The 24,014-nt window shown below is 38.7% G+C and overlaps 1 protein-coding gene across 1 annotated transcript in view; it reads left to right on the top strand.

Annotated features, from left to right (window-relative positions):
- The window catches only part of ITGA9 (integrin subunit alpha 9), a 217,543-nt gene that overhangs the window by 122,312 nt on the left and 71,217 nt on the right, over nucleotides 1–24,014 (top strand). The window contains exons 17-18 of the mRNA XM_069859822.1: nucleotides 1,326–1,402; nucleotides 16,399–16,549. Coding sequence (XP_069715923.1) covers nucleotides 1,326–1,402; nucleotides 16,399–16,549 — 228 coding nt within the window. The remainder of the gene's footprint in view (nucleotides 1–1,325; nucleotides 1,403–16,398; nucleotides 16,550–24,014) is intronic.

Genomic DNA, 24,014 nt, shown 5'->3' with positions numbered 1-24,014 from the left:
ATGGTGTAACAAAATACTCCCAGTGTATTTCAAAGTAGCTTGCTGTCTAGTACATGATATATTGAAAGAGATACATACTCAGTAGTTTTGAAAATTAGGTATTTGTTCATTCTTCGTGAAGAACCACAACTACAGATTTAGCACCAAAATTCCAGGATTATTAGGTAGTTACTTGAATGTACTTACAGTACTTTGTTCTAATAAACGTGTAGGTCATATCTTTGATCACTCTGTTCACTTTGCCAAGATTTCTGCAGTGCAAATAGGGAAACTGTCAGGCAAAAATGTTTTTATGGTTTGTTTTTCTTTCTCCTCTGAAGGTCAAATGATCTTCCCTATGTATAGCTACTACGGTGGCTAAAGGATTAATTCTGAGGACTTTTGAGAGTATACCTCTGCAATGTGCCATGTTTTGAGAGGGATACCTTGTGCCAATTCCTGTCTCAGAGCTATTCTTGTTCTTTGGTGTGGATGCCTTTATTAAGGAGGAAGGCTAAGTTGAGCACTTGTGATTAAATCCTCAATATTTTCCATTTCTGAGATTCTGAGGAAGCAAAACATGGGAAAGAAAATATGAAAGGGCAGAGTAAATACTCCCCAAATGAACTACCAACTTCCTTTGTTTCTTCTTTTTGCAACTCAGTACAACGAAGAGCCCAGTTTAGTATCCACTAGTGCAACACCAATTAACTTCAAAAAGGTCCACCCCCTTTTGGTGAGCTCTGACAACATATTAAAAGGAGATCAAGCTACCTCCTTAGCCTAGAGTCTTTCTGGAGAGACAAGAACTAGAAATCTTTGTGCCCATTGGGCTTAAGATTCAATGTCTTTCCTCAGTGCTGATATAGTTGGGCAGAGCTCTTAAAAAATGCAATACAAATATAAAATCTAAAAAAAAGAGAAATTATTTAATTCCTTATCTTTAATATAGGCTACTGAAGATGTTTGGTGCAGGAATTTCTTACTTGCAATTCTTAGGGCTTAAAATAGTTTCATAAATGGTTTGTTTTCTGTTTCATTTTCATCCATATGTGTTTGGAAGAGAAATAATAGTGCCAGAAATATTGCATGAGCAGTAATTCTTGTCAGATGAGAAGTGGGAATGGATTGAGGAAACCTCTGGTAATAGTCTATTTATGGTTAAACTTCTTGTTTAGTTAAAAAAAAATAAAAATTTTTTCTTATAAAAATGAGATTTGCCTGCCCTTGAATTTCCTTAACACTCACAGATTTTGCATTGTTATTTCAACCAAGCACGTTCCTCATTTGGATTTTGATCTTACTTTTTTTCATGCTATAACAGTTCTTTTCTCTGTTTTTCACAGACTGTTTTTGAGAGGAATTGTCAATCTGATGACTGTGCTGCTGATTTGAAACTTCAGGGTAAATTATTGCTGTCTAGGTGAGTAGGTGAACTTTTATTTTTGTATCTTACGTATTAGTATGCCATTAATTTCATGTAAGATGGCATTTAAAAATCATAAGGCAAACACAGATGTTTCTTGTCCAGGCTAGAAGGATGATGACAATGATACCACCTTTAGTACAAAGATGTACACAGAATCTGAAGTCCTGTGGTTGTGGGCTCTGTGCACACATGGGGCAAGACACCTTCACCTCCATCATGATAGATAAAACTGGAGAAAAAGAATAGCATAGCAGAGAGAGACAGGGAAAGTAAAGCTGCATACCCAAATCAAGTACCAGCGTGGACCATGTCTTTAGTTCAAAGTCAATATGATACTGTTTATGACATGGTAGGACTAAAACTGCATGTAGAAAAGCAGTTTTGTTCAGAAAAAAATCATATGCACGGTTAAACACCCCCCCGCCCCCCACCTCTGAACATGGTAAATGATCTTATTCAGGTTGTCTATACCTATTTCTGACCTTGTGTAGTTTTGCTAACTTTCCTGAAATATTTCTCTCCTTTGTCTGATTGGTTTTGGTAATAAACTGGGGGACGGATGTCTGCTTTCACGTTCTTCTGAAGTAATAAACATCATCAAATAGACGAGAGGTGAAGTTTACGTTCTGTCCATTGGGACAGGTGATCCTAGGAAAATGCCTGTTGTTTTGCCAGGATGTAGTTATTAGATTTTGGGATAAATCAGGCTAAAGGTGAACTTTACACATCACTCCTGTTTCCTTTTTTTAAGCATTTTTAGCACGTTTTTAGAGATGGAAGTGCTGATGCAAGTTATTTAATTGTGTGCCAGAAGTTTTTCTGTTTGATTGAGGTGTTTTCTGTAAAGTGCTTTGCTTTTAAGTCAGGAAAGAGAGGGGAAGAGACTCCCCTGCTTTGGCAGGGGAGAGGAGGCGGGGGAAGGAAGAAGTAATATTCAGGAAATACAGACACATTTCATATAAGTCTACAGCATGCTGTGACCGTACTTGAAGATGAAACTGAACCAGAATTAAATCTAAGAAGTTATGGACTTCCCCAGACACGACTGAAGTCCACAGGAATGTTTCAAGGGATTAGCTGGGAGTAGGGCTGGGTCTCAGGTTGCAGAGTCCGAGCTTTGACTGTGATTAGTCGGCATTTTTGACCTTTTGCTTGATCTTCATGGTGAGAAAACTCTGTTGCGAGCTGGAGACATGCAATGCAGATTGGGGAAGCCTGTGAGGGATTTTTTCCTGCAGTTGAGGAATAATCAATAAAAAGCAAGGGATAAGTCCTAGAAACTTGTCCATCAGTGTATAGTAACCACAGCAGAAGGAGCTATAGTTGCAATGGAAGCATTAAACTGTTTATTTTTACGGCTGTTATTTATGTTATCTTGGCAGCTTAAAAGCCACAACCATCAAAAAGCTTAGGATATTCAAATACAGTTTCTACGTTTGTATAGCAAGATGTTCAACAAATGCTCTCAGATTTTCTTTATCCAGTGATACTCTGAAATCCTGTTTGAAATAAACAGGATGTCGTCAAATCCATCAAATCTGCGCAGAATGGGTTTTCTTTAGCCAAGGGACTATGTAGGCTTCAGTTATTAAGAACCAACACTCTCTCTAAAGAGAACAGATATTATTAGAATAATATTTTCTACATTGTTCCTGTTTATGCCTGTGTACAAAAGGTGACTTGTTTATTACTACCTACACTTAACAACTGACTTAATTCTTAGCAAGGTGATGGCAATACTTGGTCTACATAATGAAGTCTGACTAAATTTGGTAGATTTATTATTGGAAATTATGCAGTTAATGACAAACATTTACATTGGATTGAAATAAGCAGGATGTTTTTATTGTAGGCAGTGATAAGTGCTGCCTCTCTCAGATCTCCTGCAGCTCTTTGAAGATGTTGCTGGCCATAATGATAGGGTGATCCAGTTAAGATCATCTACCTGAGCTTGCAAAAGACTTTTATTAAGATTTCTCATCGAAGTTTCACAAAGAAAGTAAGTTGCCCAGATGAGAGGAATGGTGCTTGAGCATTACTATCTAATTAAAAGGTAGTTAGCAGAGAGGAGGAGCAAATAGTTTTCTTGATGACTCCACAAGTGCTTGTGCTGGGGACAGTGGTATTTGATATATTCATTAGCCATCAGGGAAATAATCTGCTAGAAATTAATAGCAAGGTGAGAAAGTTTGCTAATTGTACTAAACTATTCAGAGCAATGGAGAGAACAAACAAGGTGTGTTTTCACAAAGTGTGTGATTAATCTGTGGGTTTTACTGTTGGATAAACTGTTGCGAGTTTACAAGGCAGAGAAATGGCAAATATGAATAGTGGAACCAGCAGAAAAATATTATCAAAATAACATTCCATGCTTGCATTGTTCTTCCACTGGCCTCTTGCTTTTAGGCATGGTTGGATACAGGACTGTCTGCTAGATGGACTGACTTAGTCTGGCTGTTCTTGCACATTTTTAATGAATTTGTAGCATATTAAAGCCAAAAGCTGGGCAGAGTGCAATACATTGTAAATTATAGTTTTGCCCATCACCATGTATAATATGCTTTCAAATGTGTGCTCATTAGATCACATGTGTACATAGGGAGTTAGCTCAGATTACATTATCAAGAGAATTGCTTGCTGAGGTCACTCTTGTGAGCTGAGGAACTGCACAAGCTATTCTGATTTAAAGTTCACCTGGGATGCGTTTGAATCACTAGAATTACCCAGTTAAATGATCACACCCAGATCTGAAGATGCCAAACCCACATACTAAATGACTAATAGGAAAACCAACACACGCTGGCAAGAGCTGATCAGGTCTGCTCTGATTTTGCTTTTCTTGGAATCCTCCTTCTCTTTCAAAAACTTATTCATGTGCCCTCAAATTTGTACCATTGCACTTTGATAAATAACAAATCGACAGCCTGAAATTTGAACACTTGGTCTAGGCAACGACTCAGCATATAGCCATTTATGTGAAGTGCTCAAACCAAGCAAATCTGCATGTGTAGCTTAGAAGCTTCACTGCCATTCTGATCAAACGTGATTGGACTTGCCTCGCTGTTCTGTTTTGTTGAGGTGCTGCTGCACATGCAAACAAAGCTGCTAGGCAAGCTGAAACCCTCCACTAAGAAGTTGGAGAAGATTAAGACTGTTTGAAAGTGGGTGATGACAAAAAAACTTAAGGCCTTGTAACTATCTTGAAGTTTTTGCAAAGATTTGGGAGGGTCAGATGTGGTGGTAATTTCTGTATTCTGGTGGTTTTGCGTATTTCTGTAATACTGAAAGGTGTCCTTGGAGACTTCGGCTGAAGACCAGGATAACATGCTGTACTGAAGTGAAGAAGAGTTAGAATGCATTTATTCTGCAAAGAAAAAGTTTGTTTTCAGTTAACAGATTAATGTCTTTTAAGGTTCATCCACCTTCATTAGCACAGTTAGCATGCAAACCCATCCCAATTTCTTGTAGGGGTTGCAGGACAAAGAAGCCAAGCTCTTTCTGCTTGTGGTAGATCACATGTGAGGCAAGAATCACGGACTGTACAGATTTGAGAAAATGTTCTTGCTTAGGCAGTTTGTGCTACCACGGGAGTGAGGTGTGCAGGGACTGTGTTATGCCATCCTGGGTTTCAGGACTTGTTTAGATAAGATCTCCGCTAACCTTATCTGTTCTTTAGCAAAATTGCCTCAACAAAAACAAGTTCTTTGCCAACATGGAAACACCTACCTAAGATAGTTATAGGTTTCTTCCAGTGCTGTGGCTGCAAAGCTGCCTTTGGGACTCCTCCCTTCTCTCTTATGCCACCTCTGTCAGAGAGAACATGGATCACAAGAGGGAACAAAAATTTTGAAGGCTGGACCTATCAAAGCAAACTGTGCTGATTAAACTTCTTAGGGCAGACATTATAAGGCAATGTGTAGAAACAGCTGCAGTGGTGTGTGCTAGCATTGCTGATTGGTAAGTGTGGATTTAGTTGTAGTAGTCTGACTTTTGTTAGTCTAAAACTACAGGTGCCAACTCAAGACTAGGGAAAGGGAGCCATGAACTGTGCTGGGGGCTTGGTGAAGGCAGTGCTGGAAGAAACTGAATGAGCAGAAGAGATGCATTTTGTCTTTCCAGTCATGACTGTTTTCAAATCCATTTTTCCTGAAGAATAAACATGTGAGGTTTTAGCAGCACAGAACAGAAATACTACTCATCACCTCCCCTTCAAAGAGCCTCCAATGTTAAATCTTGCAGCTGTCATGGAAGCCAACAAAATCTGGCTCTATCCATGCAGTAAATGCCTTGTGTTGATGGGAGGAGGGAGAGGCAAAGAGATTTCTGAAGGAAGAGAATTAAAAGAATCTGTTTATGTATTGCTTATGAGTAACTTAATTGACACAACTGAAATCATAAAAGAAATTCAAATAGAATATTTTGCAAAAAGCTTTGTCTTTATGGCCACAGCTTTCGGATACCAATAGGTAACCAGTTTTCCTTTCCAGCAATCCAGTACTGAAAAGCAAAATGCAGTCAAAATGTTCTGTTAGCTATTATTTTAAAATATTGTTTCATATTAAAAATATGTTTATTACATACCATGATTGACTTCAGTGCCTCACTCTGTTTTCTCAGTATAGCAAACATGTTTTCCATCAGGGTTTCTGAAGCAAATAGCACATTTTTATTGAGCCTCTCCGTAGCTAATTATTTAGAAGCTGAACTGCTTCTGTTTCCGCAAGGTGTGCTGGGGAAACTCTGAAGTAGGTGTTCTGTAGAAGACTCCCTAGCCTTTAAAATCTGCTAATCCATTCCTCTGGTAGTTTCTATGAGGGAAAAGCACTCTGGTCTTTTACGAACCTGAAAATGCTGAAAGAGCAGGTTTGACAGAAACACACATCTTGTCTGATGAACTAAGGCAGTTGTAGATCCAGAGCAGATCTTTTTCACTCTGCAAAGCAGGCAGTAGTTATCAAGCCCTGTTTAGGCTGTAATGGAAGCAAGTGCAAACTGTGAGGAGGACATTTGAGTAGCAGTGAAGGTGTTTGAAAAAGCAGACTTTCTTCCAGCTATAATAAACAAACTGTGTAAAAAGACCAGAGCAGAAGGAGTGGTGGTTTCCCTGAGAGATGCGGCTAGGAAGGAAATCCTGTGTAACTGTGTAAATATACAGACAACCCGTGTGTCACAATCAATAGAACAGCTTTACGAAAAATAAACAATGCAAGCATAAAGATGATGTTGCAGCATGTCACGTAGCTGCTGTGTTCCAACGCGAGTTGTGTGCATGGTATGTAAATCAGTTTGTAAGCACAGGACTATGAAACCCCTTGGACAGAAAATGCTGTAATAAGTACTACTGTAATAAATATTGTAGCAACGGAAAATGCTGTAACACATATTGCTGTTACTGAGAAGGCTCCAGGAGAAAGTCTGTCTTCCGTGTATTTATGTGACATGAGGTTACCCTTCATCTCTCATTAGAAACAGAATTACTCACCCACTGTAGTGCTTCTGAGTGTATGTTTGGCTGTTTGAAAAATGCAGCTTACTTTTATGTGTTAGTTTAGAGCATCCTTAACAGCCATCATTTGTTACACTCAAATTTATATTCTTCCCCTACATATTGGCTGGGGTTCCGAGCTGCAAGTTGTTTATTTTGGAAATATGAAAGTGGAAGGCAGAGTCATAGAAAGCCAAAGGGGTGACAGGTGCATTTTGCAGAGATTTTCAAGTTTTTTCAGATGGTGGGGTTTTTTTGAGCTAGAGTCAATGCTTTCAGAATTTCTCTTGTGCAATGGGATTTTTAAGAAATGCCCTTTTCCATTTGAAAGGTCAGGTTTGTGACTTGGTCTGTTTCTGCTTCTGTTAGTCCCACTGGAATTAGCCAGAGAATGGGCAAAATCCCAGTCTGTCAGAAATCAAGTTTTAAATGTTTCCATTTTTATGAAATGGTAATTTATGAAGAACAAGCATTTTCCAGACATCTTCTGTTCATCTCCACAGAAGATTTGTGGTTTCTTTCCTAATATATTCCTTCTGTGACTTACTAAAGGATTGACATATTTTCTGCTGATACTCCCTTTGTTTCTGTGATCTCTGTTGTGTTTTGCATGACTCTTTAGATATGCAACTACATGCATATCTAATCCTCTAATTTGATAGGCAGGTAAGTGATTTGATGTGGTCTTTTAGGATGTAATCTAAAAGTACCTATCTCAGGCCTCATTGAAAAGACAAGGGGGAGTTTGTAGTACCACTCTGTGGCCCCGCAGCCATTGAGCTTGCAACTCTGAGGTTTATAAATGTATTATTTGTATTAATGAGGAAATTATAATTTCACATCAGTGATTAGCTATGCAACTGCAAAATGGATTATTTTGGAATTGTTCTGTATTGATAAAATGGAGAATATGCTCTTAGACCTATTAAAATCAGTAGAGGTTACTCCCTCTGGTTCTCAGGGCACATCATCAGATGTTTAGCACCTGTATTTGAAAAATTAACCTCAGCAGCTTCATATTGACTTGTCACATTATTACAGAACATGAGTTGAAGGAATCTAGAAACTGTAGATGAAAACATGCATAATGACAGCTTTGTCCAATTTGCTTTTCATAAGCATGAGATGTAGCAACACAGAACATAGTGCAGGAACAGCGCAGAAAATCATTGTCTTCTGAAGGAAGGAGCGACAACATAAAATTTTGATCAGAAAGATCACAAGTTTTATGAGTGTATCTAATTAATACAGTAGTGCTTTTAAAAAAGTTCTTAAAAAATTAATAAAGGTTTTCAGTTATCATAGGCTTTTGTAAACCCATGGAGAAAAACTGCAAACTTGTGGTTTAATGTGGGAAGCAAAGTTGTTTCCTAAATTTGACTAGGATTATGCCTCAGCACTTATCTTCCCCTGATCACACAACAGGAATTTGTTTCCAGAGAGGCTTCACGTTTCATAGCCCGCCCATTGTGGTTTTGTGCCCCTGGAGTGCATCTTAACAAAACAGTCGTGATGAGGAAAAACAATATCCTTTCATTTGGAGCTTAATTACATGCTCTGATAATATCTGGGTTTCCCTTCCTCTTCATTCATAGCAGATGAAGAATTTGTTTTCACTTATTTTATCTTTCATTGAACAAACACTTCTTTCAAAAATATTTTTGACATTCTGTTTACCCTAGACAGGGTACTCTAAATAGCTGAGCTGCTCAGATGGAGCTAATTTTCTGCTCTACAAAAAAAACAACAGAAGAAAAATGAGCAAATGCTATGGGTTAGCATTTATAGTGCTAGGAAAGTGGTCTTGAGCTGTTCACTGGTTACGGTCATACCTCAGCGCTGTCCTGGCATCAGATCTTTTAAAGTACTGTAAGAGTTGTTTGCAGGGAGAAAAGAATGACAATACTTTGGAAAAAGGAATATGAGTAGGTTGCTTTCAGCTTTCTCAGAAAACCATGCCAAGTTTCACACTGTGATTTAAGTGATTTCATAAATGGTGGTGTAGTTTAGTGTTATTTAAAAGTAATTCTCTGCACTGTAAAGGGTGCAGTGAAAATGCTGATACCATTTTGTACATTAGTACATCAGTTTGCATTTTTCTGTAACCATAATGTATTTGGAATTAAGTCTTTTCAGTGAATCCAGGAAACAGAGTTCTGATTTCTAATTTATGTTTACTTGTATTTGTCTTTTACCTATAGACTGTTGCTAGTGTATTCAATGCTGCATTTGTGAGGCACATGGAAAACTTTCTTGTAGCTCATCCAGGATCCGATTTGCAGTTTCCTGAAAGGGCTACCCAGCAGGGCAAGCAATTATTCAGGACATAGCACAAGTTGTAGTGGGAGCATTGTCTTGGGAACAAGTGAATGTTTTCCCTTGTTGAGGGTGAATGGGGCTGAAGGAATGGTTTCTTGGTTTCCATCTGGTTACTTGTGCTCAGAGCTTCATAAATCTCTCACAAAATAAATAAATAAGTCCGGTTTGATAATAGAGGGCAGTACTGTTTCTTTTGAACATATGGTGATTGAACCCATACAGATAGTAATAGAACTAAGTGATGAGTGTTAACAAACCTCAGTAGTCCACGTCTCATATGGAAGTACAGGTTCCCAATAACAGGCCACTCATGATCAGTCAGGGATAGTGTACAAGCCAGTCTTGTCACTACTTAAATACTGATTTTATTTTGTAAGAATGACTTGACTGTATCTGCTGGAGTAGGATTTTGCTATTTGGTTTTGTTTTTTTTTTAAACTGGACCCCAAAGAGATGTTCTTTAACATCAGTATTTTATGGACCTAAGATATTTCAACATTGTTTTGTTTTTTGCTCTAGCAAACAAAGTATAACGCTAACAAAACAAAAGCTTAACCTCAGTCATACATTAGCTGCCTCCAGAGGTGAAAGTTCTCAATACTATATAGACCACAATGAAAAGCAGATGCACCATTGCTCTGGATTTGCAGAATACGTCTTGGCTGATGCATACATCCGTGTGTATGTATATATACATTTACACACGTACTCTTCTGTGATGCTGCTACATGAACTTTTTCTGTAGTATGTCCTGCAATTAAAAAATCTGGTAAGGCTGAGATTCTCCATGGGTCACCAGGTCAATCGTCTTGCTCGCCCTGCATGAGGTATAGAGAAAATGTGCTGATTTGGTTATATAGAATCATAGAATGACCAGGTTGGAAGAGACCCACTGGATCATCGAGTTGTTGCTTATGTTGCTTATCGTTTGACATTTAGAAATATCTTACTCCTCATCTATAATACCTGCTACTGCAAAATAGATTTCCTCCAGTTACAAACCTGTACTATTCCTAATGTTTAATCTGCGATAGACTGCTTTTTATTGACTACTGAAAGTGATTGCTGGATAGGACACTGGTCTTTCTCTTCCTTATCAATGCCTAGCTGAATATGGTTTTTAAATTACATTTTGCACCCGAGCATCCCACGAATAGAACAAACAATTGAAGTTGTCTAATAATAAGAGATCTATTTCTGAAGGCATAATTTCTGTGGTAAATACATGGACTGCATGATGACTTCGTTAATGTTCTATTTCCTAGAAACAGTATGTTAGGAAGTGCTACTGAATTAATCTTCAACTTTCAGGGCCAGATCTGTGGTCAACAATGAACTATTTCAACAGATGGGGAAAATACGTAGTATTTTTTGCTTTCACATTAGGCTGGTACAAGCAACTTTCAGCTACGCGCCTGGTAACATTTGTCTTTTGCATTTCTCTCTGCCACTGGTAACTAGTGTTTGTTTGTGCTCCAACCTTAGGATGCTGTTTTACACACACCTACAGAGATAACTTTGTCCTGGGGGCACGGTTCCATTGATTTCAAGGATGCTGCTTGTGGTTATAAAAGGTTTTGGTTTATATGTCTGCAGAATTGAAAGATTAGATTAGCACTTCTGTAGATGTTGTGCCTCATCTTGCTTTCATGTGACAGTTTCATAAACCAGGGTAACTTCATTCAAACCAAGAGTGTCTCCCTAAGGTAAACACTATGTGCAAACAGAGTTGATCTTTCTCCATTGACTCTTCAGTTCTGTTTACAAAGGGGTTTGAACATCTGGGTACAATTGAAATTACTGATAGTTGTAAAAGGCACCAGATTTCTGTGGAGTGAGTGATAAGATAAGGGGTAGTTTTATGTCTATGTTGTGCCCTGCTCTGTCTTTTTCACTTAGAAGTTTGAAGATATAGGTGACTGGGTGTTATATTTATTGTTTAGTTATAGAGGATTTATGTGGAGAAACTACATTTGGGGAAGAGAGGATACGTACAGAGAAGCTTCAAATACGTGGTAACTAGCTGTAACTAGAAATGACTCTGTTGTTTCAATACCATAATGAAGAACAAAAAGGATTTCCTAGAGTGTTCTTGTTGTTTACTACTCAAATGCATTCATTCTTAAAGTTTAACTTAATTCTCTGTGACATATTCCTGAATTGTGATATGTGTGGAAACAGAAGCACTAGAGATAGCAGCTCTCCTCCAGAAGAAAATCAACATGAGCAATTCCACCTCCTTGACCCTGGGGTCACTGCAGTAAGTGATTTTTTTTGTACAGGACACTTGGTCCCATCCTGTGTGTGGGGGGAAAAATGGCACATTTTTACCAGTCTTCATAGGAAGCAATATTGTTATGATATTACTCCTAAACGGTGCTTTGCTGACACAGGACCTCTGCTCAAGGACCTCTCCTTGAATTCTCTGTTATGTTTTCCCCATCCCCTGCATTTCGCCTAAAGTGTGGTCATCAACTGTGGTAAACAACCACAGTCTCTTAGTGCTTCTGCCAGCATAGGCTTCAGTATGAGAGTGGGAGGACAGCAGCTCAGCTAATGTAGAATAAGTCCTAGTATCTTAAGTGTTTGTCCGAGTCTTTAGTCTAGATTGGCTATGAACTTTGCAGAGAGAATTGACCTTGAACGCACATTCGATGGCAGGACAGTATAACCAAGTGTTGTAAAATTCAATAACTTTTCTCCCTGTGGAGTTTTTAAAAAAATTTTAGTTGATGTGGATTTGCTTCTGGGGCTGTTACCTTTCAGTTTTGCACAGAGACATCACATAAATTCCTAGATCAGCTGAGGATTTCAGTTTTTCATTGGCCCTTAAGGGTTAAGTGTTTACAAAACTCCACCCAAACAAGAGTGTTGCAGACAAGAGTCATATTCACAGAACCACAGAATGATAGGATTTGGAAGGGACTTCTGGAGACTATCTAGTCCAACCTCCCTGTTAAAGCAGTTTGACCTGGAACAGGTTGCACAGAAGCATGTCCAGGTAGGTTTTGAAAATCTCCAGAGAAGGAGGTTCCATAGCCTCTCTGGGCAGCTTGTTCCAGTGCTTTGTCACTCTCAAAATAACAAAGTTTTTCCTCATGTTCCGTATAGCCTTGTATTTCCCTCATATTTGGGTGGCATAGTACCTATGGAGACCAGCTGTGATGGTGGTTGGTGAAGGTAGAAGTCTATTTGGATCTGTTGCAGGACTGATGTTGTTTACTTGTATCTTTTACTGATTTAAAAGAAAAAAGTGGGAAACCTATTTAATTTCATCTGATGAAGATGGGGGAGAGATTGGACTTTAGTTTGAAGCATTTTTACCCACATGCCGTCTAACTGACCCCAGTTGTAATTTCCACTGTTCATCGATCAATAGCAGTGATTCATCCGTATAGGTGCCAATTTTCAGTAACAAAAGGAAGGCTTCTAATATAAAAGGGAAAGTCAGTGACCCAGACAAACAGGGTGAGTGCAACCCCATCACATTCCTTCATTCCTTGCCTATGTAGGATCTACACACCCTGAGAGGAAGTGCTAAATGCTTTTTCATTTTTTTTGTTTTAATATGTTAGTGCAGGAGATAGAGAAATATGTCCCTGTGTACCTTTTGGAATGCAGATTATGTCTCCCCTGACCCACATTAATAAAAAAACCCAGCATCTTGGGTGGGGGGAGGGAAATGAAAATTGCAGATCTTTTCAGTCTTTCCCAGCTGGTTTTTCTTCCCTCACTGACCATAGTGGAATAACAAAGCGCAGTCATTAACAAAGAACCTTAAAGCACGCAAAAAATGATACTTGTCTTATCCTGGAATTTAGTTTCCTTTTCTTAATCACTTAAGAGGAAAAAATCAACTGTTTCTGTTACATTTGATATGTAATACCATGGCCAGTGAATTCAAAATTTTAGCAGAAATTTGGAACGTGATTTTAAGTATTGCTTATTACCCGCAAGTCTGAGTCAAGGGAATGAGAGATGCAGCTATTTAGTACTTCTGAATGTCAAACTTCTTTCCCTTCCCTTGAAAACATTGATAGCCTCACATCCTTCATGCGTATGTATGTATGTGTGCACAAATGTGGTGGCCCGTATGTAGTGTATACATGTCTACAGTCTACCCAGATGACTCAGTTTGTAGTACCCGATATAGTGAAGTGGTGATATTCTGTCCAAATAAACGATCACAACTTGATGGTTTTCCCCCTTGTTTTCTTTCTTTTCTCTATATTTTTCCCTCTTTTGGTGTCTGTTTTTATTTTTAGTGTCGCATCCTTAATGTTAGCAAGGTTATGAGGGCCATGGTGAGGATGTTGGCAGCTTTATAGTTCTGGTCCAACAAAACAAAATGAAGGCCATACCTTGATTACATTTCTTATGTTGTTTGACATACCTTGTTGAGATGAAGGGGTAGCTTTGTTTTTTTTTCTTGTTTCCAGCAGATCACAACAGTTATTTAGTTGACATATTTTGATTTGACAGTTGGGCTGCTTGATGTACAGCAGGCACTGGAGGAAGGTGGCAGTGGACTGGCAGCAGAGGTACTCCAGCGCTGCAGCACGCAGTTCACATCCCATGATGTTATGCTTTCAAGCAGCAAACAGGGCCTGGGAGCTCCTCTGTAAGTGGGGAGATTCCTAATCCTCTTCTCACTGCAAGCAAACTTGATTAGTTCCAGATGTTCAGATTTAATGACTCGGAAAACTGCTCTCTTAAAATGGGACTTAGAGCCTAATCTTGTATAACCTTTCGGAGGAAGAGACCTGAACTTCTTTGCCGACCTGAAATCAGTGAGGTTTTTCAGAGTTTATTAGTGTGTGAATTTTGTGTAGGATCAACTACAGTGTGCTCTTAAAAAGTGGGTTTTCTTTGTCTGCTGAGGGGAGACCTTATTGCTCTCTACAACTACCTGAGAGGAGGGAGCTGGCCTCTTCTCCCAAGTGACAGGGGACAGGACAAGAGGGAATGGCCTCAAGCTCCGCCAGGGGAGGTTTAGGCTGGACATTAGGAAAAAATTTTTCACAGAAAGGGTCATTGGGCACTGGAACAGGCTGCCCAGAGAGGTGGTTGAGTCACCTTCCCTGGAGGTGTTTAAGGCACGGATGGACGAGGTGCTGAGGGGCATGGTTTAGTGTTTGATAGGAATGGTTGGACTCGATGATCCGATGGGTCTCTTCCAACCTGGTTATTCTATGATTCTATGATCACTTTGATATAATGCAATTTTAACAGATGAGTGGTAGCTTTGGAAAGGAGTGACACGAGCCAGTGGTATTTATCTTGATATTTTTTGTAGATTTCTTTTTAAATAGAATTTCATTATGAGCATTTTTTAGTATTCAGTAGGAAGGAGGGTATTTTCAGTTGTCTTGACTTCATGTGAAGTCTCAAAGCACTGCTAGTACCAGTTCAGAGATGACTCTGTAGCGTGCATTACATTTAGTATCAATCCTGCATAAGGTAAATATCTTGTAATGTTCCTTTGCTTACTGAAGCAATACTTTCAAATTTTGCTAATGGGTTTGATAAGATACTGATTAAGTTTTGAAGTGATTGCAAGAAGTGAGATTAGAAAGTAAATGAGAACTAATTCACAGTAATAAATGATTGTTTTATTTCTTTGCCTCCAGATACACACTTTTGATTATTAGAAAATGCCAGAAGGTTGTTTAATATCTTTATAATTTGTCTGCTTTTCAAAAGTGACTGTTGAAGTTGGGGCCAAAAGGTTAAATGCTTCCAAGTACTCTCATATATTTATGCCATTAGTTTGGTATATAAGGAGCATCAACTTGAATTATTTTGAACTCCCAAACTAGTTTTGCAGTCAATACTGTGCTGCATACACTTTTGCAGATGTTTCTTTGCACAGGTAGTTGATTACTAGGATAAACTATAATGTTTGGAAAGCAAAGTGTCCAATTATTGGTAGGATTGGTTGGTGTCTGCAGTTGATTGTGTGAGAAAGCGTGCACATTCCGGAAACTTATGTCTACCTCATAAAAAGCTGCTGTTGAACTGTATGCCGTAATTTTGGGCTTAATAAATGAAGCTCATCATAAATGAAGTAAGTACAGGAAAGAAATATATATAATGCATATATAATATATGCTATAAATATTGCCTGTGTTACATGGAAAAGTTACACACATAAACCAGAGCCATTGGCTTTTTTTTTTGACCATCTTACTGTGAATTTCCTGCTCACCAGAGTGTGCAGCTGCTTCATTACATGTGTTCAGAAACTCATGTCTAGAAACTCTTTGCCAAACACAATGCTTATCTTTACATTTATACCTGGTACGTTTCAGACTATCTTTTACTGCACTTCTAGTTCCCAGACCTGTAGGTCTGTGCATTGATATTATATTTTCCTGTGATACATCTTTAGCCTTCATTCTTCCCTGTTAGCTTGTCTTCTGGAGAGAGCAGTATTATTAAATGTATGCCAAATATCGAATAATAAATGTGTGTGTATGAATATTTGTATTTACCTCTATGTTTGCATATCTGTGTTTATGTGTTCATAATCTGTGATGCTTTATTACAATAGTGCATTAATTCATGATGTATAGCTATTTTTTAAATTCAGCCATTGCCTTTTTATTCCACTTACAGAAGATGAGTCCATTGTGTTAGGTTTATCATAAACGCTCATAGAACGATTTGTCATATTTACTGTATGGTGATTATAATTTTCATACGTTTTCCCACTTACACCTGTTTATGGATTTTATTTGACCCTCTTTTCTCTTTTTTCTATCCATAGCATAACTCAAGAGCTTCAGAAAGTTACTAGAATGTTAGAATAACTTTGAATTATTGAAAAGCAAAATTAAATACTCTGTATTTGAATGTGAGCATAGTATCTTGCATTTGTTGTATTTCCCCTGTCATATCACTTTACTGCCTTCAACTATTTTGTTCTCGATAAAACCATATTAACCACATGTCACATGAAGTAGTTGCATATGAGGATCCTTACAGTTGCAAAAGGCAGTGTTGGAACCAAGAGCTGCTCATTCCCAGTATGGCCCCCACACACTGCATTGGCCGTTCAGCACACATTAATTACTGACTGCTAAGCTTTTAAGTAGTTAAGATGCAACATTTGCATAGCAGGAGTAAAGAAGGACTGGAGTGTGAAAGTTGTCCAGTTAAACTGATAAATTGTTTCTGCCTGCAGTGTTGATGACAGAACTGCCTACCTGGCCCTTGGAGCGGTGAGGAACATCTCACTTAACATTTCCATCTCTAATGTTGGGGATGATGCCTATGATACCAATGTTTTCTTCAATTTTTCTGGGGAACTCTTCTTCATCAAAATGTGGCAAAAGGTAAGAAAGGCCAACCTCTCTGTGATCAAGTCTTTTGACTTTAAACCAATTTAATTGTAAGATGTAGGGACTGGAGGCAGCCTGATAGACGACTGAGACCTTTACAAATTATTTCTGTTCGTGATTGGCTTGAATTTCTTCCAGACTCTTTACTGAGTTCGTTGGGGTTTTTTTGCAGGTTTGATCTGTGTTAATTACACCCTTTGTGTTTGTGTGGAAGACACAGCACTGTTATTTGGGGTTTGTTTGAGGTATTAAGATAATAAGAGACAGAGGGAGGCTATGTTGGAAACCCAAATGGTGCCGAAATGCCAAGAGTGCTTCTAGCTTTGGTGTTGTCACGCTGCACTCAGTAGTCCTGGTTGTCTCCTGACCTGAGCTCCTAGGTTTTCTCCTTGTTGAATCCAATATACTAGGCTGTTCTTTGCCCATGTTCTCATGCAAGACTGGGCTGTAGCTAGGGGGCATTACTAGATCCAAGAGTTCAAAAGCACTTTTGATTTCACCTAGATGGAGTCAGGTGAATATTTTGAGTTTTAGTCATTTTACATTTAGATTTAAATACTTGGATGTTTTCATTAGATGAGTTTATTTAGAGATAATGTTGTTGAAATACAAACACTGAATAAAGCTTTTTACAAACTGAGGGCCGTGAAAGCTGTCTGAGTGTGAGAAATGTGAAAATGATCGTGCAAAATGGGAGCTGTACAGTTGTAACAACATTCTGTCTATTTGTTTCTGATTTTCACAGTCGTTTGTCTCTCTGCTGGAGCTTAGCTGTGCTTTGCTCTGTAAACCATAAAGGCAATATTTAAAACAGTAGTACAGTTGTTTCTAAGAATGGAATTAACTTGGTCCATTGAACCAATGATATTTTGCCATTATTTGTAAAGTTTTATGGTAGATTTCTGTTATTATAAACCTCTCAGTTTAACACATTCTATAATAAGCCAAACCATAATTGTTTATAGATGTTAATTATCTTGGTTTTCAGTTTTGACTATTAATACAGTTGGAAGCCTCAGAAAGTTGTTTTTGTATTGTAAGCTTCATTTTCAGATGTTATGTGCTGCAATTGTGGAGTTTGTCAGCAAGGAAAAAGCAGAGGATAAAATAGAAATACCTTATGCCAATATGCAACTTCTCATTGATGGAAGTTTATGTGGAGACTTTCAGGCTGTGGCCTAGCTCCCACTGAAGTCGCTGGGAGGTGTCCATTCCTTTGCACTGGAGAAGGAACAAAGCTTGATGTATATTCTTCAGAAGGTTGTTGTTGTTTGCTTTCTTTTTTAACTCTGTGCTTACATGTTGAATATTTTACACACACGGAGTAACCAAAACATCTTTATTGTTCTTGGCCAATACTGTGAAGCAACAAGCTGAAGATGATGTGCTGTTTCCTTTGGTATTTTACCTTGAGTGTGGGTCTATAGAAGACTTCAAACATCTGTGCTGAATGCTACGCAGAAACAGCAGTTTCTGGAAACAGATCACATTGTTGTAGGGGTACCTCATTACTCAGTGTGTCTTCTGTTAATAGAAATTAGCATTTTCATGAAAAAAAACCCCAAAATACAGCACACAGTCTGCTATCATTCTCGTAGTTCTAGTGTTCTTATGATTGATTTGATAAAGTTTGAGGCTTTTTCCTGATAATTGTTTTAGCAATAGCTTTGAAGAAACTAGTCATAGGGTTATGTTGGGCTCTTTTACTTCCTCTCAGTCAGCTTTTGCTTCAGGACAAACTAATGTCTTGTTGGCCTCACCATTTGTCCAGTTGGGAGTCTGGGTTATGACCTCATAGCCTTAATTACAGTGTTAAGTTTTCCCTAAACTCTTTCAGCAGTGATTTGTTTTATAAAATACCATGGGTTCCATGTTTTATAACCTACTCCCATCCCTTAACATCTATGCATAATATGTACTGTGCATGTACTTTAAATAGATTTTGTTTCTGGTTGAATGTCGTCCAGGAAAAAATCCAGAGTGAAAATTAAGACTTCTAAGATTTCCCTTAGTGGAGCAATTTTGGAATCAAAAGTACTTCTTCTTGTAGGAAACTTTCAGCAGCAAATTCCTTTGAATGAATGCTACAGTGGAACAGTCGCTTCCATGTGATTGCTTGATCCTTGCAAGGTGACTCTGAGAATGATGACCCACATGGTGGGCTTGAAACCTGTCACTGGAGTCCTTTCAACATGCTGTGAATCCTGTTTGTTTTCGCTGTGTCTCCAGCGGGGTAATTCCTAGCAGGTTCAACATAGTTTTGTTTCTTTCTGTAGATTGAAGTAGTTTTATGCTATTTTTTTTCAACGGCATTTTAGAGACAAAATGCCACATCTTGTGTTTGAAAAATAAATGAATGGCCTAGCTCAGGAATGATGATGGTAGTGTTCCCTGAAGGGCATTAGAGGAGCTAGCACCTCTTTCCTTCCTGGAGACTGAGATTTCGTGAGATGTGACGGATAGAAAGACTACCTGGTAGAGAGAACACCTTTGCCACTTCTATACGAGGTGAAAAAAAAATTGCTGATTGATATTCAAGGGACTCCACGTATTCCGCTGTCTGATTTTCCTGTTGTGCTGCAGCCAGTCGTCCCTGGCTCCATGAACGAAGCCCAGCATTTTCTTTCTATAGCTCCTGACAGACAATCTTTCTCTTGAGAGGCACAGTATGTGGCACATGCCTCAGGGGGCTGGCTTCTCATTCCTGCCTGTGCTCCTGGTAGTGCTTTTAACCCTCTTGCCATTTGTCTTTCTTCAAGGGGCATGTTGTTTTACAGGTGCATGAGAGTACTGCAGTGAATTTCATAATGTGTCCACTAAGAAAAATATTTCTTTTGAAATACAAAAAGATTTAGTCATGTTCTCTTTAAAACAGGAAAAAAGAATAATAGACAGGGAGAAAGGCACCTTACATAAAAACCTTAGAAATGTTTTTATGTCTTTACTGTGTTGACAATGAAATCTTGGTCCCCTTTTCTGTGATGTGTAGATTTTCGTTTTTAATCTTAAAGCTTATTGTCACGTAATCTTAACTCAACTGCAGTAAAACATCTTATTTTAGAGTCTAAAAAATCCACTTAAGTGAGGTGATACTACTTTCCTATAGAGGAATGCAGAGTGTTGCCTGTGTGGTGGTTGGCTGAAAAACCTTGTCAGCAATGGGCGCTTTAACCGTTCATTAGCTGCTGTTCAGCACAGAGGTCTGTTTTCAGTTAAGTGGCAGAAAAAGTGCTATAAGCTTGGTGGCAGTGGCATTTAATGTAGTAGGGCAGGGCCATATCTGTATTAAAAGAGCTCAGGTATGGCATGAGATTTTATAGCAGTCATAAAAATAGCATAATGATAGCGAAAACAACAGCAATAACCCAATATGTTTAGCATTAATCTCTCACTGCTTTGCAAAGCCAGGCAATAATCTATCACCTAACACTGTTTCAGTGGTGGTTACAGAGAGTAGCTCAGGAAATCCCATTGCTGACCATCATTTCCAGCCATGGGAGGTTCTTGAATTTCAGACAGGCTGACAGCATCCAAAGCCAGCTGTGTGTAACATTTCTGCTGCTTCTCACAGCAGGTTTTGCAAGCAACAGCTGAGTGAAGTTAGTGGGACTGGGCCAGGGCAGCGTGAACAGTGAGGTTATGCAGTAATTTCTCATGATGCCTTTGTGTACATGCACCGCAAACTTCAGTCTTGAATATGAATATTGCTCATAACCTGAGTCATGCTGCTTATGGGCTTTAGGATTTTTCTTCTGGTGAGTAGTGCAGTACTGTCTCTTTCTAGGTTAGCAAGGAGGTCATGCAATTTGGATATGAACTCTTTTCTTCCTCACTCACAGGGTTCATGCTGGCAGCTCTTGACTAGTATTGCCAAGAAGAGCTGCAGACGCAGGCAGAGTTTAATTTTTTCCAAATTGGATATTTTCTTACGCCAATTTCCCGTGGTGCTCATACCTTCTAAGAGGCTGGCAGGGGCACAGTGCTGATGGGGCACAAAAGCCAAAGACATGTGCCCTCTCCTAGAGGCTGTACCACTGGAAGAAAATTTAGGTCCTGAGTATTCATTATGTCTCTTTTTCCAGCTGTTACTGCCCCATTGGATCACCTGGCAGACAAGTTAATGTGAGCAGTCTCAATTCACATCCAGCTGGTTAGCAGAAACCTTTTAAATGAGTGGTTTGATTTAATCCAGCTGATTTTGCATGGAGTTGGAGTTGCTCCTGTAAATAACTCTGCCAGCGGGTCAAAGGAGAGTGATGCTAAGAAGCATGGAAGCTGTGACCCCTTGTGCTGACAGAAGTGATTCTGAAGAAGATTGCCCGAGCCATATATCATGTATGTGAGGGAATTTGAACGCTTTTACCAGGAGAGATTTTTTTAGTCAGGTCTTGGGAATTAGTAGCATGGCCCCAATCACATGACATGCTGCCTCACTGTTTGCAAGTATAATGGTTAAATTTTACGCCAGAGTGCACCAAAACATTTTGCATCCCTGAAGAAAAACTGTATAATTTCTTAATTGGGAAGAAAAAAATATGTGCAGTTCAAGCTATCTGACTTCATTGTTTATTTTAATTTTCTTTTTTTCTGTGAATATTCAATGAAAACCACTTATTTTATGCTTCCCTGGGGATAAGAAAGGAGCAAAACGTTCTTCAGCCCAGGGGCTGTTCGAGCTGTCTACTATCTCTGACTCCTAGCAGGTAGGAATTGAAGGCTGGACTTCTGCTCCAAACTTTCCACTTGGGATTCGTGTATCCCTCTTGTATTCAGGGAATGGCTGTTGGAGACGGGGTTTAGTTGTGTAATTAGTACTGACTGGAGTCTTGTAACTTTTTCTCCTTTACTATGATTTATCATGTATATCTGAGATAAGCCTTTGTTACTTTTCTCAACAAATTAGTTTGATGAATTGATTGCAAAATCCATAAAGTCTTCTGGCAAAACCCTGATTAGAATAAGTAATTCAGAAGCTGTGATTTTGCAGGACTTTAAATCTTGTTCTGCTCAGTGTTGGAAGAGCCTATGTGAGTTTGATTATTAAATCCCATTTTCAAGAGCAGCTTAATACTTGGAAATCTCATTGCAGGTTGATAGTGTACAAGCTTCCAAAAGCCTAAAAGTCTCTGGCCTTGCAAAAATGAATGCAGCTAACTCCAACTAGCTTTAAAAATCCATTTTTTTCAGTCTTAAGATACTTGCAGTGAAACAGTGAGTTGTAGTGAGGGATCACCCCAAGTGTTTTCACAGAAATCAGCAGAAACTTCAGGTTCAAGAATAAAGGACTTTTGATGATACGCCTCTTAAAATCATCTGAACTTTGACATTGTCTTCAAGAGACTTAAGTAAAAGTTGGTTTGCATGGCTGTCGGTGGCTTTCATTACAGCAAAAAGCTGTTGGTTTGGGGGTTTGTTTTTGTTGTAACTTGAAGCTTAAAGTTTATCGAGTTTCTGCTATGACAGGTCAATTCTGTTCTTGTAGGAATTTCTTTTAGTAACTTTTAAGACAGGTGGCTCAAGATGGTGCCAGAAGATAAATTATATCCTGAGTAGAAAATCCAATAGAATTGTAAACAAATATATATTTTTACACTAGATACAATCAAATATATATATATTTACATTATATGTATAATATGCATGTGTGTATATATATTTAGATTGCATAGTCCTATGGGACCTTGTAGTCCTGGAATTGTGTGACTGGAAGTGATAACAATTGCTCTCTTTCACCTAATTGTTCACATTTCTCCTGTGATGCTTATAGGATCTATGAATAAAAACGAAATCCTCTTTAATTAATCTTGTTAAACAAAAAGCATGGTCATGCAGTTATACTTCAGATATAGCCTCTTGGAAGTCAACAGCAGTTTTGTCTGTAGAAAGACTTAAAACACACAGCTGCTCAGTCAGAAAGATGAGTAAGGGTGCGAAGAGTTTTTAGCTGAAAATCTAAAAGGTGGCTAGCACTGCTTAGGAAATCACGAGCTTTTCTTTCCTTGGGTTTGACACAAGGGCCTGGGATTTTCTGACTCTTGTGATCATCATGGTTACTTCTGTTGAGAGGAAAGTTATGGATTTTTTTTTCCCGCATTCTGTTTCCTCTCCCTCACTCTTGCTCATTCTTTGCTCTTTCCCTTTCTTCAAAAACATAGTAGGAAAGCTCTCAGGAAGGTCTTGATTTCTTCTAGGGAATTAGGGGAGCCAGGCTCCCTCCTCTTGGAGCAACTAGCAGGCAGCATCATAACCCTGAGTTCATCCAGCATCGGTCTCTGTTCCTATTAGTAGAAGCAGGTGCATTAACCCTGGCTCTGAAGGAGAAGTTCAGCCCCCAAATATGTTTCTTTTCTGAGAGGGAGCTTCCCATAGCATTTTGCCAAAAGCAGAGTCCTTGAGCAAGGGAGGGAAGAAGAGTGACAAGCATTTCAGCTGGCTCTGTTGCAGGCTCCAGGGGTGAGTGAGGGACCACCTTTCTGAGCTGTCTTAGCAGATGCCCCAGCCAGGCAGGCTGCAGGGGATGCTGAGCCAGGTGTGTTCCCAGCTGGCAGCATTTTTGCAGCCTGCCTTTGGGAGGAGGCCAGAAACCCTGTGCTTGACTTTTGGCCATAACCATCTGCAGAGTAGTAACGCAGTGATTGCCGCTGAGCAAAGGAAAAATGAGAGCACTAAGAAGCTACTCTATAAAGTAGAGTGACACCTCTTAAAGTAAAGCCTTTCAAGTGAACTGCTAAGCTTTTGGGTTTTTTAGAAAAAATATTTTACAAGTCCTGTTTCAATATCCTGGTGCAATAGGCGGTGGGTTATAGTGTTGCATTTTGTCAGTGTCCCTAGATTCCATAGTATTTGTCACATTATTGGGTCTTCCCGTGGAACAAGTCCTGATGCACCCTGTTTCCGAACTCTTAAACTCCCAAACCAATGTATGTTTGCAAAGGGCATTTCCTGGAGTTTCAGATTTGATTCTTTACATTTGAAGATTACCACCAGTGAAGAAGTGGAGGGGATATAAGGCTTGATTTTATTGATTGTGTTTCCTCGTCCAGTTTATTTTGACTTTTTTTACTATTATTTTTGAGATTTTCATTTTACTTTTTCATTGAACTGTGTGTAGTTGATGGCATTTGAATTTATTTTCTGAAGCTATTAGTGTTTAAGCTTTACATTATAATGCTAAGAGCAAAAAGTTATGTTGCAGTTGAGTATACCAATATTCAGTATAATTGACGCCTTACACACAGAAGCTTGTCTTATAGTATATGGGGGCATATATTTTCCATGCTTTCAGAAATACCACTAGGAAACAAATGCTGTTTGTTTATTTGATTTCTGAGGCTTTATTTTTTTTCTGCTTTTAATTTTAAGGGAAGGATTTTTTGAAGATATGTTTTTTTGTTATGATAGAGAATAGTATGCATAACCCATGGGTTATCTGTAATAATTAAAAAACAATCTGCTTGTT

The sequence above is a fragment of the Phaenicophaeus curvirostris genome, chromosome 6 (genome assembly GCF_032191515.1).
Source record: "Phaenicophaeus curvirostris isolate KB17595 chromosome 6, BPBGC_Pcur_1.0, whole genome shotgun sequence".
Lineage (NCBI taxonomy): Eukaryota > Metazoa > Chordata > Aves > Cuculiformes > Cuculidae > Phaenicophaeus > Phaenicophaeus curvirostris.
This window is presented reverse-complemented; position numbering and strand designations above follow the sequence as displayed.